Source organism: Parasteatoda tepidariorum, chromosome 6 (genome assembly GCF_982258835.1).
Source record: "Parasteatoda tepidariorum strain Cologne lab strain chromosome 6, Ptep-v5.0, whole genome shotgun sequence".
Lineage (NCBI taxonomy): Eukaryota > Metazoa > Arthropoda > Arachnida > Araneae > Theridiidae > Parasteatoda > Parasteatoda tepidariorum.
In genome coordinates, this window is record NC_141760.1 from 80,252,853 (window position 1) to 80,270,434 (window position 17,582).

At 30.0% G+C, this 17,582-nt stretch overlaps 1 protein-coding gene across 3 annotated transcripts in view; it reads right to left on the bottom strand.

The window, feature by feature from the left end:
- LOC107455068 (kynureninase) overlaps window positions 1–17,582 on the bottom strand; it is a 61,716-nt gene that overhangs the window by 17,275 nt on the left and 26,859 nt on the right. For all 3 annotated transcript variants that reach the window (XM_087166088.1, XM_087166089.1, XM_087166090.1), the window contains exons 2-6: window positions 14,385–14,558; window positions 8,762–8,885; window positions 8,520–8,602; window positions 4,521–4,582; window positions 407–478 (exon numbers count right to left, since the gene is read on the bottom strand). In XM_087166088.1, the coding sequence (XP_087022214.1) occupies window positions 407–478; window positions 4,521–4,582; window positions 8,520–8,602; window positions 8,762–8,885; window positions 14,385–14,558 (515 nt within the window). The remainder of the gene's footprint in view (window positions 1–406; window positions 479–4,520; window positions 4,583–8,519; window positions 8,603–8,761; window positions 8,886–14,384; window positions 14,559–17,582) is intronic.

Below are 17,582 nucleotides of genomic sequence, written 5' to 3' on the forward strand. Positions count from 1 at the left end.
AAATATAGTTCACTTTAATACTTTGTTAGGGTTTCACCATATTATGGTTCAAGGTACCAAGAGTATGGTTAAACATTGAACCGACTCTTCTAAAAGTCAACTGGATGTCTTTATTTTGTGGATCAGAGCTTTTTTCTTCATTTAATATTTTAATTGACGTAATTTTTTTAAAATAATTCAAAGCAATATAAAGCGTTTGAAAATAAGTCTCCTGTAACTGGAGAAAAACGGAAATAAAATCGGTTAAGCAAAGCACAGGGGAAAAAATAAAATAAAATTCAATTTAGAAGAAGTGTTTCAAACATTTGAAAATCATTTGTTATTTACCAATCATCACACATCATATAAAATATGAGATTATCTATTAATATAGAATGAATGAATTGGAATAAATTATGAAACTTACCAAATCAGAATGAAATCCTCCTTCCACCATTAAAATTTTATAACGATTTTCACTTGGTCTGTAGAATGAAGCCTATTGAAAAAAAAAATATTTTGGGATATTTTCGCCAACAATCCATTACATAATATTGTTTTAATCGTTAAAATTTTAAAATATAAAAGCTTTCGAAAAATTTCTGTTTTTAAGCTGTTAAAAAGAGATGAGACCGCCAGTCTCAGAACGATCCTGAATTAATGCTCCTTATCTGAAAGAAGTCCTCAGAATCGGGCTCATCAATAAAGCTTTCATATACTTTTTTAGTATATTCAAACTAAATAAATATAGGAAAATCCGTTTAGTTCAGTTATTAAGCATAAAAAATGTAAAATATTTTCAAGTGCAAAAATCAAAAAGTAATAAATCTGTGGGTAAGCAATATCAATAACGCATTTCATTTGGCCTTTCTCTTGAGATGTTTAGGACTTAAAACGAAGAAATAAAAAGTAATCAGAAGAGTAGCTAGGTTTGTAAGAGGGAGAAGCGTAGTTTTTTAATTTGTTTTAATTATAATAAAATAATTATTTTATTCAAACTTTAAGCATATGCCACAATAAGCATATTACAATACGCATAGAGATTTTCAAGAGAATAAGTGGTTCGTGGTCAGGTTTTCCAGGATCTTCGAAACCTTTCGCTTGTTTCATGAAAATAGTTTCATCAAGATTTATATTTACACAAGTAGCCGACCGGCCTGTGTAGGGGTTAAGGAACTGCCCTTGCATCAGAAAGGTTCTGGGTTCGAATTCCGCGCTAGGCATGAATATTCTTTCCTTCTTTGTACTATCTGTCCTTATTGTGGGAGCAACGTTGGCCCACCTAATATGGTGCCCCTGAAAGAGTGGTCAACAAGTCTGCTCATCAGATGCCTGTATGACCTATTTCATTCTCCGGGTGGGCATTGGAAAAAAAATATTTACTTAAGCCAAGACGTCACTTTTCTAAAATTGTAAATCATTTCTTGCACTATGAGCAATAATAGTTCGAACAGAGCTTGGTCTTACAACAGAGGTAAATGCATCGTTGATGTCCTCACCTGGAATATGAGAAAATCCACGAGCAACTAGTCGATATTTTCTTTTATTTATCGTTCCGTCAGAATCAAATTTAGTCTCTAAGATCCAACGACAGTCAATCACTTTCATGCGTTAAGACCTTTTAGTTAAAATCCATGCTCTGGTTTTAATAAGAACTTCATATATATTCTTTTACAAACCTTCCGCAATGTCCGATTTTTATTTTCTAATGTCTTCCAGCTGTTCTTCTAAGCGTTTCTTTACTTTCTGTAGATGAATTGTCGAAATCCTCTTCGATTTGTACGTTTTCATTATTTATGGAAAAAAGAATCTAGCTGAGATGATTCATTTTCCGAAGTTTCGTTTTCACTATCAGATTAGAAGGAAATGAGACAGCAGTGATACTCAAATGCTTTTATTTTTTCTTCAGTTTCCTTCTCTGGTAGAAAAAATGCTAATATACTTCCTCGTAGTTCCGTAGACAGAAAATTTATTCGAATTTGTGAATGAATTCAACGTTTCGGCTTTTAATAATTTGCTTTCTTTCTGTATTCCATAAACGGTAAGCTTTCGACTCATCACTATATTCTATGAAAATACATACATTTAATCTGATATCAAATTTACTTTTTTGGGGTCTCCAATTTAAAGTGAAAGCTTTTTCACCGAAAGAGCGATAAAGTAACGCTTGACTTTCTGTCAAAAATCATTTCATAATGAGTTTTATATTCTTTCAAGCTTCGAGGCGGACATCTGTTTGACGTTGTATTTATTAATTGCTTCTTCTGGCTCTGCTTGATTTAAAATAGATTGGGATAGTTTTGATTGCATAAGTGAGCACCTATCGATATTATATTAAATATTAAAATTTATGCATTGAACAACTCTGTTGTGCACAGGTGCGTTCTCGGCAAATTCCAGTATTTTCAAAAATTTATTAAATTCTTTTCCTAGATATTCAAGTCCGTTGTCTGTACAATAAATTTCTTTTAGAATTAAGTCTATTATTGGGGCACATTTTAAAGGGAGGTAGGGAACACCATAAGGATTCAGAACTCTTGGTCAGAAACGTCATGAGAGTGTAGTATGACAGGTAAAAGAAACTAAGAGACTCATGATTGACATCATCTGAAATATTTATTAACCAAAGATATCACCTATGCTGCGGTAGATGATATGTCAAAATATCACAAAAGATGTTCAAAGTTTCTACCATTGCTATCGAAGTACTCGTTACACCGGGTTATGGATTGGAGATTCGGCAGTCCGCTTCATCTCTCCGAGGGCATCTTTCGAGATACAATCTTTCTGCTGCTCGATATATTTCTGCTGCTGCAATATTTCTCTGAGCCAACCAATACAACATGTGCATATCTATATTAGCTAGCTCGGTATTCGTAAAACGTTGCATACTCCTCTTTGGGAGATTACAGCTCAAATGACTGCTGCAAGATCTGTTTCCACCAATGCTTATCTGAAAACACCTAACGGCGAAGACGTTTCCGGTCATGGATTGCCATGCAGATTTGAATTACTGTGATGACTCCATTACCTACACTTAAAATTCGTCCCAATAATCCTGGGAGAACTGTGGTGGCTTAGGGAATAGAGCGCTCGCCTCCTAATCATGTGCACCGTTTTCGAATCCCAGCGATGGCTAGTTAATTCGAATTCCGCATCCGGCTCGCACCAGCCACGGTGCTGATGTGAAATATACTCAGTGGTAGACGGATCATGTATTAGAGTCCTCTTGCCGTCAGGCTAATCGTGGAAGGTTCTCGTGACTTTGTTTGTCAAATGCGGGTCAGTTCCATTAAAAAGGCAAATTTCTCTCAATACTTGATCCAGGAGTTTCCTTGTCTTCTAGATCGGGCTCAAAATTGCAAGGCTACAAAGTTGAACATTGGCAGTCGCACATCCTAAAGTGGGTCAGCTGTTCAACGGCGGTTACAAATAATCCTAGGATATCGTGTTTATGCTTATTTTAAATAAAAAATCTCGTGATTTTACATTGCTTTGAATTTCATGATGATAAATTTTAAATCACAGTGGTGAGTTCCAAATTGAGTCGAGCCCTTATCCTTTCATTAGGAAACCTCTTTTAATTGCTTCGAATGAACGTTGTCTTTCAGACTAATGTGGTTTTGGCTGAATCATGTCTTCTTTTTCGGAATCACAGCTCATTTCATAACCTTCATTGTTGTCTATTATGCTGTTGAAGATTTCTTCATCTCTATAGGATAAAAAACAGTTATTTTCCCACCATTTCTTAAAAGTTGGTGAGGTTTCATCAGCCGTTATTCTCACACTCTCTTCTAATGTTTCAAAAAATTCAAAAACTCCAACTTTCAATTGCAACTGTGTTCCGAAATGACGAAAATCGAACAAAAGCAAAATAAATAAATAAACTCCCGAAAATGTCTAAAAAATGTCTAATATCAAAAATATTCGTTACAGTGTCAAAACCATTTCGTCATACCAAGAATATTTTGAACTCTATTTGATGATTCGATTAAAAATTTCGCAATAGGGAGAAATTTGCTGTTGGGATACACTTCGCTGTAGGAGAACTCTACTGTATTCTTAACTCATTGTATAATTTCTTTTTTTTAAAGAAAAATCAATTCTTTGAATCTTTAAACAGATTTAGCCAACATCAAATTTCGGTTGCAAATTTTAATCAAGCAACAGAATAGCTGCTGCCTCAGGCAGTGTATTCTTTCAGAAGAGGTATACCTCCTCTTTGATGCTTAAACAATAGTGGTAGCTAAAAATTGGTGAAAGTTTAAAAGCACATTGTGTAACAATTTTAGTGGTTTGTAACATTTTTGGATTAAGTGTTCTCAGACTGACAACACTGCCCTGAAAAGGGTTAATAGGTTAAAAGGGTTGAAAGAGTTTAAGGGTTATTGTGAGAGATGGAATATTATAAGATCTAGTAATTACAGAAATCTTAAGAATGGCAATTCGTAAAAAATATTTTCTTAAAGTTGATAAATAAAAAAAAAAGCAATAATAGACGTTAGGTTAGAAATTTAATCCAACGTCGTAAAAATACTTACCAGCATGAAATGTATGTTTACAGTCAATGCATTCATAAAAGCTATTTCATTTGTTTCAGCCCCTACAAAACAGAATATTTTATGAAATTTCCAAAAAAAAAAGATTTTTAAAATGAAAGATTATAGAAGAACTTATCTAAAAAACTGCGTAAATAAAATTTTATAGTGAAAGGGGATTTAAATCCTTGCCATGTTTTAAATGATCAATTTTAATGAATGTTTGAAGCATTTTTTGATGCTTGTTTTGAATCGATTTTCAAAACATATTTTGCTTCGTCCATCGTGTCCGTTTCATGACATCAAAAAAAATTAAACTTTATAAAACTTGATTTTTGAAATAAAAGTGTAAGAATTATGTGTGTGGTAAGATTGGCCTCAAAAAACAATTGACGAATGAACTTAAAAATAAAACTGGCTAAAAAAAGGCACTATCAGAAGAGAAACAATAATTTTTTTTTGAATAATTCAATACTTTTAGATAAACAATGCTAAGCTGTCCATTTTAATAAGGGCTGAAGAAGAACATCCGACACTCCTTATGAATAATTCTACGCAATTAATTTTTTTAACTGATAAAACATAACTATTACCTAAAATTAACCACGCTATTTAACAAACTGTATTAGATTTTTCTTCTCTTAATAAACCAAATATTTTTATTAATATTTTTTAAAACACAAACGTTTGACTGATATCTTTAATACGTATTTCACTGTTATGCAATAAATAGCCTCAAGTATCAACGGATAAGTTTTAGACTTAGACAAAACTGGACAGCAAGTTCAAGGTAACGCTCCAGTCACTTAGCTTTTTATTCCTGTTTGCAAAAGATGAAAAAAAATTTATTTTTTTTATTACACGCGTGAAAGTTATTCATTAATTTCATTGTAAAATTATATGACTTTTTTTATCCTTCAAATGTCTATATTCCAATTACATATTATATAAATACGTGATAAAGGGATGCCTAACTAAGGGAAAGAATAAGAAGAAACTTGTTTCGGTAATTGTGGAAAATGATACTCAGGACACCATTTTATTGATTCTAAATGTATTGTGTACGTTAAATTGTCATTATGGTTTTGCTATTTATTCTTATTCTTTAGTATTTATTAACTCGCAAGATGGATTTTATTATTTAGTACCATTTGCAAAGTTATTTTTTGTGTTTTTGTGAAGTTACATGTAGTTAAAATTAATTAATTTTCTTCGTTTTGTATTATTTTCAAAAGCTTTAGTTTTAATGTTTATTTTCTTCACTGATCGAAAATTTCATATAATAAAATATCTCGTTTTTTTGTTTCCTTTTTTTTTCCTAAAATGCAGGAAACATATTTAAAATATATCATATAATCTATATATATATTTCTCTTACACGGCGATAAAAAAAAAGCCTCATTACAACTCCCCGAATGGCAACGCTAGAAAATAGACCAATGATTGCTGCTAAAAATGTCACATGCCAAATCCAGCTAAGATGGCTCAACATATAGCGCTTTTAAAAACGGAAACTGAAATAACCAGGGAGAGCATAAGCTAGGCAGAAGTCTTTGTCGATAGATCTCTATTTTAGTTTTTTGTCGAAAGCGTTTTTTTCACGAATTTAAGTATTACGAATTTATTTTACAATTTTTTATTTATATCACGAATTTATTTGTTTTACTAGAATTTATTTGTTTATGCAGGTTTTTCCATTGCAATTCACTTATTTCAATTTTTAATAGACTTAATTATAGCCGAAATTTTAACCTTTTTAAAGAGATATCAGTTTTAGAAATTTTATCTTAAGATTTTATACTATAGCACATTTCTAATAGATTTAATGAATTACATGTCATTTATTTGAATTCAAATTTATTTTAAGGACTCAGTATTTACTAAAAAGATGTAATTTTTTTTAGAAAAAAAAGTTGTTATATGGATTTGAATGATTGTTTTGAATTCTTAGAATTTTGTGCATTTGCAATGTACCTAAGTTAGTAGCGAGCGAAGCGAGCTTGGTTTGCGAAGCAAACCATATAACATTGCGTAGCAATTTTCGGGGGTTGGCGAGCGTTAGCGAGCAGGGGGCGCAGCCCACTAGTTTTATTAAATACATGAAAGTAATGATTACTTTTGTAATATGTAGTAAAATAGTATGATTTTTTTTAATCCATCTATTTTCTATATTTTAATTACGCGTTACATAAATACGTGTCAAATGAATGCATAAGTAAGGATAAGTACAAGAAGAAGAAACTCGTTTCGAGTACTGCCTGTTTGATCATGAGAATATTTGCATTTATAATCAACTAATTTTCTTTTTTTCATGTTAAAAAAAAATGTTTTAAAGTTTATTTTTCTTACTGATGAAAAATGTCACAAATATTTTTTTCTTTCTTTTTGCTTTCTTTTATTCGTTAAAATGCAAGAAACATCTTTAAAAAATCATATAGTTTTATTACATTCATAAAGGTAACGATTAATTTTGCAATATGAAGTAAAATAGTATAGTTTTCTATTCTTCTAATTTCTATATTCTAATTGTATGTTGTATTAATACATGATAAGGAATAGTAGGTAGGAAAAAGAGTAAAAAGAAACAATAAATTGTGTCTAGCTATTCCTTGTGTTAATGTGAAAATGTTTGTAATAAACAATTTTTTTTCTTTCTTTCATGCTTAAAAAAACTCAATATTTATTTTTTCTTTGACCAAATTTTATTTGATCAAAAATTTCAACTTTTTCTTCTCCCATTTTCAAAAAGTGGTCCTCAAAACTTTTCATGTAAACTAATATTTTATGTCATTCCTTCTGCAAAACTTTGAAAAAGAAAAATTAATTAGGCGAAGTTTATCCCTGAATTATTGAGATATAAAATAAGTTATATATTATTTAATCTAATTTGAATATCTCAGTCAGTTGTAGTTTCAATTTATTGTTGAAAGTAATACGCTACTAAAGCGTTTACTTCCTCATTTTTATTTTTTCCAACATTTTTCAGTTTTTTCTACATCTAATGTTTTTATTGCTTGAAATAAGTTGTACCATTAAAATTTCTAATTTAGTGAATTGTAATGAATTCAATGGTCTGATTTAAATATATTAAACCTTGTACTCTTAACATAATTTTAAAATAAAATCAATTTTTAACTAAAGCTTCTACTAGAGGGATTTTTCTCATCAGAATTCTCTCTTTCGAGGATATTTCTCTTTCTTCTTTTTGTATTTTCCAATAACTTCTACTAATGTTTTTGTAACTCCCAAAATCTGTTTCACACGTTGTGTGATGACAGAGACGGTGAAGAACGAGTTTTTTCAAAACACGTGATTAAGATAACAACTGTCAAAACTATGAAACTTGTAGGTTATTATCTTTCGACTACTTCAGATAGCAACAAAATCAAATCTTCTTGCATAAAAATTTTATTAGATTAGCCTCATCCCATCGTCTTTAGATAAGAAATTGTAATCATGACATCATATTTTTTGTATATTTAAAGTTATTTTTCTTTTAAAAAAGCGATAAAATGTGCATCTACATGAACTGCGTTCAACATTTTCAATTTTATCAACAATGAAGCATCATGTTTACATCAGAGTTATTATCATATTAAACTAAAAAGTAAAGAAAACATGTTTGATAAATCAAACATTTATTGAGTGATGATGAATGATAGTTCGATATAAGATGCTTATATCGTATTTTCCATTAATTGTAAAAGATCATAGCAAACAATATTATTGTTTGTGTATACTTCACGAATGTTCTAAAATAAACAGCAGATGTTAATGTAATTACTATGATGCCAACTATTTTGCAAAGGATTTTATAAAATAATGAAGTATTAAAAAGTAAATATTTTCAGAAATGTGGTAAATTTTGCCGTGATTTCAAATGGCTCGCGATGGGACAATTAAATGGCGTTTTATATGATTTTCTGACTTATTCACATGCAGTAGTAGCATAATAATTTTAAGTAAATTTTAATAATAATAGCGTGAAGGAAAAAAACTCACCAACTAAGTTTGCCATTTGTTCTTTTAATGGTTGGTCACTCAGGGCTGCCGGAAACTCTCCCGTGAAATGGCTATCAACTCCCCTGAAGATTTTAAATAAATGAAATTGTAAACATAAGTTTTGCACGCAAATTTTGTTTACATTACAATGATTTTAAGAATGAATTTGTTATTCACAACGCTTTCAAAATTCATTTTAAAAAAAATCAAAAGACAAGAAATGAAAAATAGTAATATCTTACCTTATAGCCCAGTTGTTTAGTGCGTCCTGGACTTTCGATTCAGTTGATTTCAGTTGCAGTCCCAAAGATTGCCCACATAAATAAATGCATTCTTCCTCACCATCTGATATATTTCTGAGGCACACTTTTAAAATAGGAAAAAAAGAGGTGTTTAATTAATACCAAGTCTAAAACAATTCACAAAGCACGTATCTAACACAATTTTTAATGTTTGCATAATTCTGTATAATTAAGAACTAGCTAACATTAATAGTTTGGAAATAGTTCTACAATTTCAGAACGTCTGATCAACTATCTAAAACTGAAACTACACTCTATACCAAAAAACTCGACGCACCAAGAAGGAGTTGTCCGATTGAAACGAAAATTGGTGGATAGGAAGACAATGTACAGAATAGTAAATGATTAAAATTTCAGAACAATTGAATTATTTATTGCAGAGTTACAGTAACAAGTTCAATAAGGTGTTGACCCGCCTCTAGCCTGGATACAAGCTGCCACACGGCGTGGCATGGACCGATAAAGCTCCCGGATGGTCTCTTGCGGTATTTCTTGCCAAATCGATTCAATTGTCGAACGAGATTATCAACATTTCGTGCCAGATGCAATCGCCTTCCCATCATATCCCAGACATGCTCGATGGGAGAGAGATCTGGTGATCTGGCAGGCCAAGGAAGAGTTTGACAAGCTTGCAGACAGTTCATAGCAACACGTGCCGTATGTGGTCTGGCATTGTCCTGCTGAAAGACCAGCCCAGGGCGCTGCAAAAGGAACGATAGCAAAACAGGTCTTAGGATGTCGTCGACTTACCGCTGTGCAGTAAGTGCACCTCTAATGACGACCAAAGGGGTCCGGCTGTCAAAGGAAATGGCACCCCAGATCATAATGCCTTGTTGAGGGCCGGTGTGGCGTGCAATAGTGAAGGCAGGATCCCCCCTCTGCCCTGAGCGATAAGCACAGGGCAGAGGGGGGATCCTGCCTTCCAAAGACGTCTTCAATGTCCGAACACGTCTTCAATGATCGTCAGGACGCAGTTGGAAGCGGGATTCGTCGCTAAAGACTATACGTCCCCAATCGGCATCATTCCAGCCTGATCGAGCGTCGATTTTGAGCTCCTTAGTGCGTTCTTGGTGCGTCGATTTTTTTTCTTATAGAGTGTATTTGCTTGTTTATCAGTTAACCACTACCAGTCTACGAGTTTATCTACGAGTTAGTAGCTAGTTACTACTGTTGTGCCAGTTTACAAAAAATAACAATGAAGTTTTGAAATGCTATAAGGTATTTTAAAGAGACCCAACGTTTCGACTTTTCTTTACCCCCATTTACCCTCGAGCCTATAAGTCCGATTATTGTAATATTTTAAATTAATTGTTGTAGTTGATCTACAAGTAAAAATTACACACTTTCTGATAATAATCAATGTCTCGGCCATGTTTTCCCTTCCTTATACTATAAATTATTCAAGCTTAAACTTTTTTTTCTCGTGCATTGTATTGTAGAATCTGAAAGTAATTTAGTACGATAATTTTAGATAATTCGTAGTCATTACGGCCTGATAAAAACAACCTTGGACTTAAAAATTCAAGAGCAAAAATATTTAAAGATTGAAGAAAAATTGCGTTGGAAAAATAAAGTAACTATATCATTTGTAAATCGATAAGCGTGAGTACTGATAGTTAAGTTGTAAATATAGTGTTGAAAATGTAGATATGTTTTTTAGTCTTGACATTGGAATAGTTTCGTAATTTATGAAGATTTAAAATAATTATTTATTATAAAAAAAAATGACATACGTAAGTGTACATTTTGAAAATAATCTATTTTTTTCTTGTAAATTTTCATAATACCAATAACGTATTGCAAAGCAGTTTATTTTTTAACTCCTAAGGAGTGTCAACTGTTTCGAATTATTAATTATTTGTTATTTTTCAATTATTTGTTTTAATTTTATAATTTTACATATCTTTTCATTTTATTAGGTTTTCTATTTTTTAATTATTTTTTTTGACCTAATGATTTATTTATTTAAGTGATTTTTGTGCATCAAGATCGTGAGATTTACATCTTTTTGGAAAACTTCGAATGTGCTTCATTAATAATAATATCTATTATTATCATAATAAGAATTAAAATAATTATAATATTAATAATTATTATTATTTTTGTTAATATAAATTTCTCAGAATCCATTTTTTAGCACCAAATTTCGAAAAATGTTCCCGACGAAAGATGTTAAAACTAGACAACTCTGATAATATAAAACAGACATTAATTTAAAACAATAAATTTCTTAAAAGCAGGTGTTCTACAGTTATCTTGTTTTGGTTCGGCGTATAAAACCCAGGAAAAAATGTGTTAACATGATAAAGGAATCTGTTTATGAACAATAAACGAGTCAGCCTGAGTTGCTACTTTTATTGTACACGTTTTTCATCTTTATATGACAAATTACTGTTTACTTATCATTAATAATCATACTACGGCAAGCATTTTTTCAAACCACAAAATAGCATTACATTATATAAAGTTAGAATGAGATAAATTTAGCTATAGAATTCAAAGCTATGTAAGAATTGTTTTTAAATAATTTACAATTATTTAAAATAGTTTACTTACTTTAAAAAACTTACTTATTTTAATTAACTACTTTAAGTAACTAATAATTGGTAATTATAATAAATATCCTTTTAAAATTTTCTGATATACTAAGGCAGTTTCCCAAATAGTATTTCGCAGAATCCTAAGGCTCCATGAAATTAGCATTTTTAACCAGTATTGATTTTTTATTTAAAACCTGTAATAGGTTTGTATCTAACCAATGATCCATTATTAATTTAATATTAAGGTTATTTTTATGAAATTATTTACATAAATCTGCAATAAAATTGAAATAAAAAATTTTAATTATAATTTTTTTCCAATAACAATACATTGAATAAATTACTGAATTGAATTAATAAGTATAATTTATAAAAAAGAAAATGTAACTGTTTACTGTTTAAAAGTTGATAAAACGATGACTAAATATCTTAATAAAAATGTAGCATTATAGGGTTATGCATAATATAATAAATGAAGAAGAGCACTTTCAAGCTTTTGAATTTGAATAATTGACAGAATCAAAATTGTAAGGAAACTAAAAAATAATATGATGAAAATATAATAAATATTACCGGTAACTATATTTAATTAAGGGATAAAATATATAATCAACTGGTAAATGCAATCATAGCTTTCAATAAATCTAGGCTGTTGGCTGTCAAAAATATCTGAATCTTCTTTATAAAGAAAAACCCACTTTATTTAGGTAAGTAATTCATTTATATTCAAGTCAGGCTTTCGAAAATTCTGAAATAAACTGCGATAAATATTAAAAAACAAAGAAAAGGAAGGAAATTCGATAACTTAGGTAATCTTTATCAGGCCTTGCAACATTTTGCTATTTGTCTCAGGGTCAGAAAAAAAAACGGGAGGTCATTCAATTAGTTAAAGAAAAGTCTGAACTTTTATGTTCGAAAATTAATTTATAGTTTTAATTCTTTCTAGAAATGAAATTCAATCGGAGCAAAATCAATCTGATAATGATATTTAGTGTCCTAGATGAGTAGTGATCGTAGATATCGTGATCATGAATATGGTGACCTAGATATCAGATAGCTTTTAGAAAAATTATAAGTGTTTTTTGATTATTGTGACTCGGCAACAATTCAAATAATTTAAAATATGGGCCTAACAGATATTATTTTACATAGTTTAATATTTATCATAAATTATTAAGAATAGTTAAATTTCAATTATTATTAACATTTCCTTATTAGCTTAAGTTTTAATTTTAAAGCGAAATTGTAATTGCATTTTTAAAACCTTGACATTTTTACTGCATATTTTCTAAATAAGTTCGATAGGTTATTTATATCATTTATATTCTGTTATATTCTGTTCATTTATATTTCTGTTTCTGTTAAGAAGCGTATTTTATTATATAATATTTTATTGCATTCATATCACACAAGTTCTGACGACAGGAATCTAATAAAAAGAAAGAAATATTGCGAGTGTCTTATTAATTCCGCAGCCGATGCGATAGCAATAATAATTTAAGGAAAGAAAAAAAAAATGAAAAGAAAGACACTTTTTTTGTTCAAATCGTCTTTTTTAATCAAAGCATTTAAAGTGTGTGTCAGAAAAGTTTTTCGGCTCTCAAATTATTCTTCCAATAGATTTCAATTTATGAAAATGAATAATAGCAATAAAAATTACAATGGTAAAATAGAAAGCTTTGAACTGATGTGAATCTATTTCAATGTGATTAACAAAACCTTCACTACAAAAAATTGAAATTTCCATTAATTATAATAAACTTAAAACAAAAATACTTCACATAAAAAATTGTACATTTTAAGTTTCACTTAAAAAAATTCCAGATTAAATTATGGTAAAAAGTACCGGTACTCAGGTTGTCGGTTTTACAGTAAAATCCATTTTTAACGGGACATGTTACAGAACAAAAATCAGATGTACCATAAATTTTACAGTAATAATTACCGTAAAATCACTGTAATTAAATAAATAATACTGTAAAAATTACGGATGTAATTTAAATATGATATACTATAACCTTTACAGTTATAACTACCGTAAAACCACTGAACTACTCTAATTAAATAAATATTACTGTATAAATTTACGGGGAAAAGTCACTTTATTAATTTTGTATTCTTTGGGAAACTATTTTAAATAATTCTCTAAAACATTGAATTTTGTTGTTTAAAATTACATGAATTAAGATGATGTAGTAATTAATTTATAAATAACTATTCAATAATTAATAATTAAAATAATAATGAAATAATAACTTATTATTCAACTTATTTTTTGTGTATAATATATAATAACATAAAATAAACTGTGTTCAATTTGTTTAAGTCTAATGCCCATTCTCAGAATTCGCCAGATGTGAATGAGTCTTGAGGAGTCTGGAGAATGGGAGTTTATTTTGAGCGCTGGAAACATGTCAACGTTTATTACTGCTCGCAATATTTTCAAGCAAATATAGTTTAAGCAATTAATAAAAAATATATTACTACTCAATATATCAAAATTCAAAGGATGAAACGGGCTATCCATCTAATGCTGTAATCGAATGAATGTATATCTAAAAGGCTTTTTATGACTAGGCCATCTGAAAATCGACCAAGGGGAAGATCCGAACTCAGATTGTTCGATTCTGTAGCCAAGGACTTCTTCGTACTGAACTGTAAAATTGGATGGAAAATCGTTGCTGAGAACAGGTTAGCATGAAAGAGATTCCTCGAGAAGACCAGAACCCACCCCAAGCTATCGATTCAATGATGTTTATGAAAGTCTTTAAATCTCAAGTATTTCTTCGTGATTCAGTTTCTTGGTTATTATTCATTTAATATATTGGAATCATATTTTCTGACCTCGATAAACTTCTTTTTAATCATTAAGTTTGAATTTTAACGCAAAAAAAAATCATTAAATCAAAGGTTGTTTGGCTCACTGTATGTTTGAAAGGCAAACCAAGTGGCCGCCGAAGACAACTAGTTCTGAATAGATTTGAGTGAGTTGAGATTTCAGAAGGAAGAGCTAAAAAACATACCTCCGCTAATATCCTTCTTTTTCGGATAGTTGAAAAGTTTTCTGTACTCTCCCAGAGGATCTTCTTTGTCCATCCTCTTTGCGAATTCCAAAGAATCCATTGAAGATGACCATTTTTGAGACTTTTTTATAAATTCATTGTACATCAAACTGCTTTCTAAATGGATCATTTTATCTAAAAAGTAAGATACAATTTATCACTTAAACTATTAATAACAATCTACAATTCCGTAATTGGCAGAATTTTTTAAGAAGAAACTTAAAACCAATGGAGCTTTTTATGTATGTTTTCGGGAATAGGAAGTTATATGTATTTTGTCATCGTAATAAAAATTAATCTTATTTCCGAACGCCTTAGTCGCTTTGCGGTTTTTCCTGCTTATTTTAGGTAAAATGTCGTAAGCTAAATTACGTGTCTTCATTTCGTGTCTTTAATTTATATTAAATTACGTGTCTTTACTTAGAGGCACAAAGCGATATTCATCATTTTAAATAAGATATTCGTTTCTGCAGTTTCCATGAATTATTATAGTAATGACGATATCCGTGTTAATACGTGTGATCCCAGCTTTCAAAATAGTGAGATTACATGCATTTTTGATACAATGCTTAAAAATTACAATGCTTAAAATTCATGACAATGCTTAAAAAAGATAGTTAGTGTAAATATTTATGAATTAAATAATTTTCATATTATTTCACGTTTTATTTTTATCAAATACCATGTCTCCATGTCAGATAAGGTTTTGAAAAAAAAATTTATTATGCAACAAATTTTTAAATATAATCAAGAGCATTGAAAACTAGAATTTAAAAGTAAATTTTTTTTCACAATACTCTTTCTTTAAATACATAATGAGAAAAAAAAAGTATGGTCAAAATTATCAGAATATGTTAAAAGTTACCGTGTTTTTAGCTCTATGGGAATACTAAAATCTCAGTAATTTTTACTAAGAGCTTTGATAATTACATTTTGGTAAAATTAACTGTAAAATATGGTTTTATAATGCTTGATAAAATTTGGTAAATGCGGCAAAATATGATAAATTTTTCATGATACCTTAGAGCATGGCTCAAAAACCATTTGTTCTGTAAATTTACTTTTCAGTTTTGTATTTTTTGCTAAATGTATGGAAATGGGAACTATAATTTTCTAACTAGAAACACTGTTGCCAAATAAAAGTTGAAATATCGTATATTTGGTTCTATTAATCAGAAGTGTAAATTTTTTTATTCCAAATATCGTTACCATATGATACGGTAGTTCTACCAGAATTTTTTTTCCGTGTACCAAAAAACTTTTTCAAAGATTTCTAGAACATAAACAAAAACTTAACTTTGCTTTAAGGTCGTAATTTTATTTTGTAACAGTAAATTATAATTTTGCTTGAGAGCAATTAAAATTGTAAATTTTTTTTTAAAGGCAATTATTAATTATTGAATTTGAAGAAAATAATCAAGAATGTTTCGTAACAAAAAAACCCCCCATCTAAAGCTTCTAAGTGTGAATTAAAAATTTCATTTTATTAAAATATACAAAACTAAGGTACATATTTAAAAACAATTATTCAAATATGACACCCTTTAGCCGGTACCTGTGCAATTCTGTTATTTTTTAACTTTGCTTATGTTGTCATTCCCTGGGAAGGATAGCTACGAAGTCTTTTTCTTTTTATACCGCCAGATGGCGTTCTTTTTAAATTTGTATGTGTTTGTCTGCTTTTTGTTAATAAACTTTTACTTTCTGTCTGAATCTCGATCCACGGACTACAGTTGGCAGCACGGCTGTGGTTTTGAAAATTATGACGCAGTAAAAAGTTTCACTTAGTTTCGCCGTGATTTACATCGTTTGGATTCCAAAATCAAAATGAACAGGGATCTGCCGAGTATCCCACTGCTGAACAGTGAGAACTTTTACCAGTGGAGTATTAAAGTCAAGGCTTTGCTGACACTTAAGAAAATAGCTAATGTGCTAACTGAAGAAGCCCCCGTTGATCCAAAGTTGCGGGAACAATGGACATTAAACAATGATGACGCAGTTGCATACATACAACTATCGCTTTCTGATGACCAAAGTCTTCAGTTCGCAAACGAAACTAACGCAAAAATTCTATGGGAAAAAATTCAAAGCACATTTACTGGTAAAACAGAAGATCGAAAAATCGATGCAAGTAACGAAATAAAAAATCTTGAAATGAAAGAAAATGAAAATGTGTCAGACTATATTGCAAGATCACGAGGACTTAAAACGAAATGTTCATCACTTGGACTGCAAATTTCTGAAAGAGAACTTGTTTATTATACTGTTAGAGGATTAAGAGGAAAATTTACAAAAATAGAAGAAATCCCGAAAACCCAACGTGAAAAACAAATGGATGAAATTTTAGAAATACTGCGTGAAGAAGAAAACATCTTATCAAGATTAAGAAATGATATTCCTAGACGAGCAGAAGCATTCCAAGTAAAATATAAATATGAAAATAGAAGCAGGAAGAAATGTTTCATCTGCCATAAAACGAATCACCTAGCTAAAGACTGCTATTTCCGAAACAAGAACGAGGGAAATCAAAACCAACCATCTCAAGAAAAAAGAACATTTTCGAACTATAAATCGGGCATGAACAAAACCAAAAACAATAACGCTCATTGTGCATTTGAAAATCAAGATAAACATTCTAGTGAAAATTTCGCTCTTACCGCAGAACAAGAACAACACCAAATAAACTCTAGTGCTACCGGTAAAAACAAAACTGTTTTCATTTTGGATTCTGGTGCTACTTCACACATGGTAAAAGATTTAAACTTTTTTGAAAACTTAAATCATGTTAATGGAATAATACAATTAGCAGGTAAGAAGTCAAATTTAATTTCAAAAGGAATCGGTATTGTAAAAGCTAAAACAACAGTTGATAATTGCAGTAAAAATCTAACAGTATACGATGTAATATATGTACCAGACTTACGAAACAATTTAATTTCAGTATCTAAATTAATTGATAAAGGTTATAAAATTGAATCTAAAGGTAATGATATTTTGATTTTAACTAATGATAATCGCAGTGTTTTAAAAGCTGTAAAAATAAACAATCGTTTTGAAATTTTAATGGAACCGTGTAATAACATTTCACCTAAATTTTTTGATTATAATGATGTAAATAATTCTGAGTTAGAATGTAATGAAGTAAGTAATTTGGATACT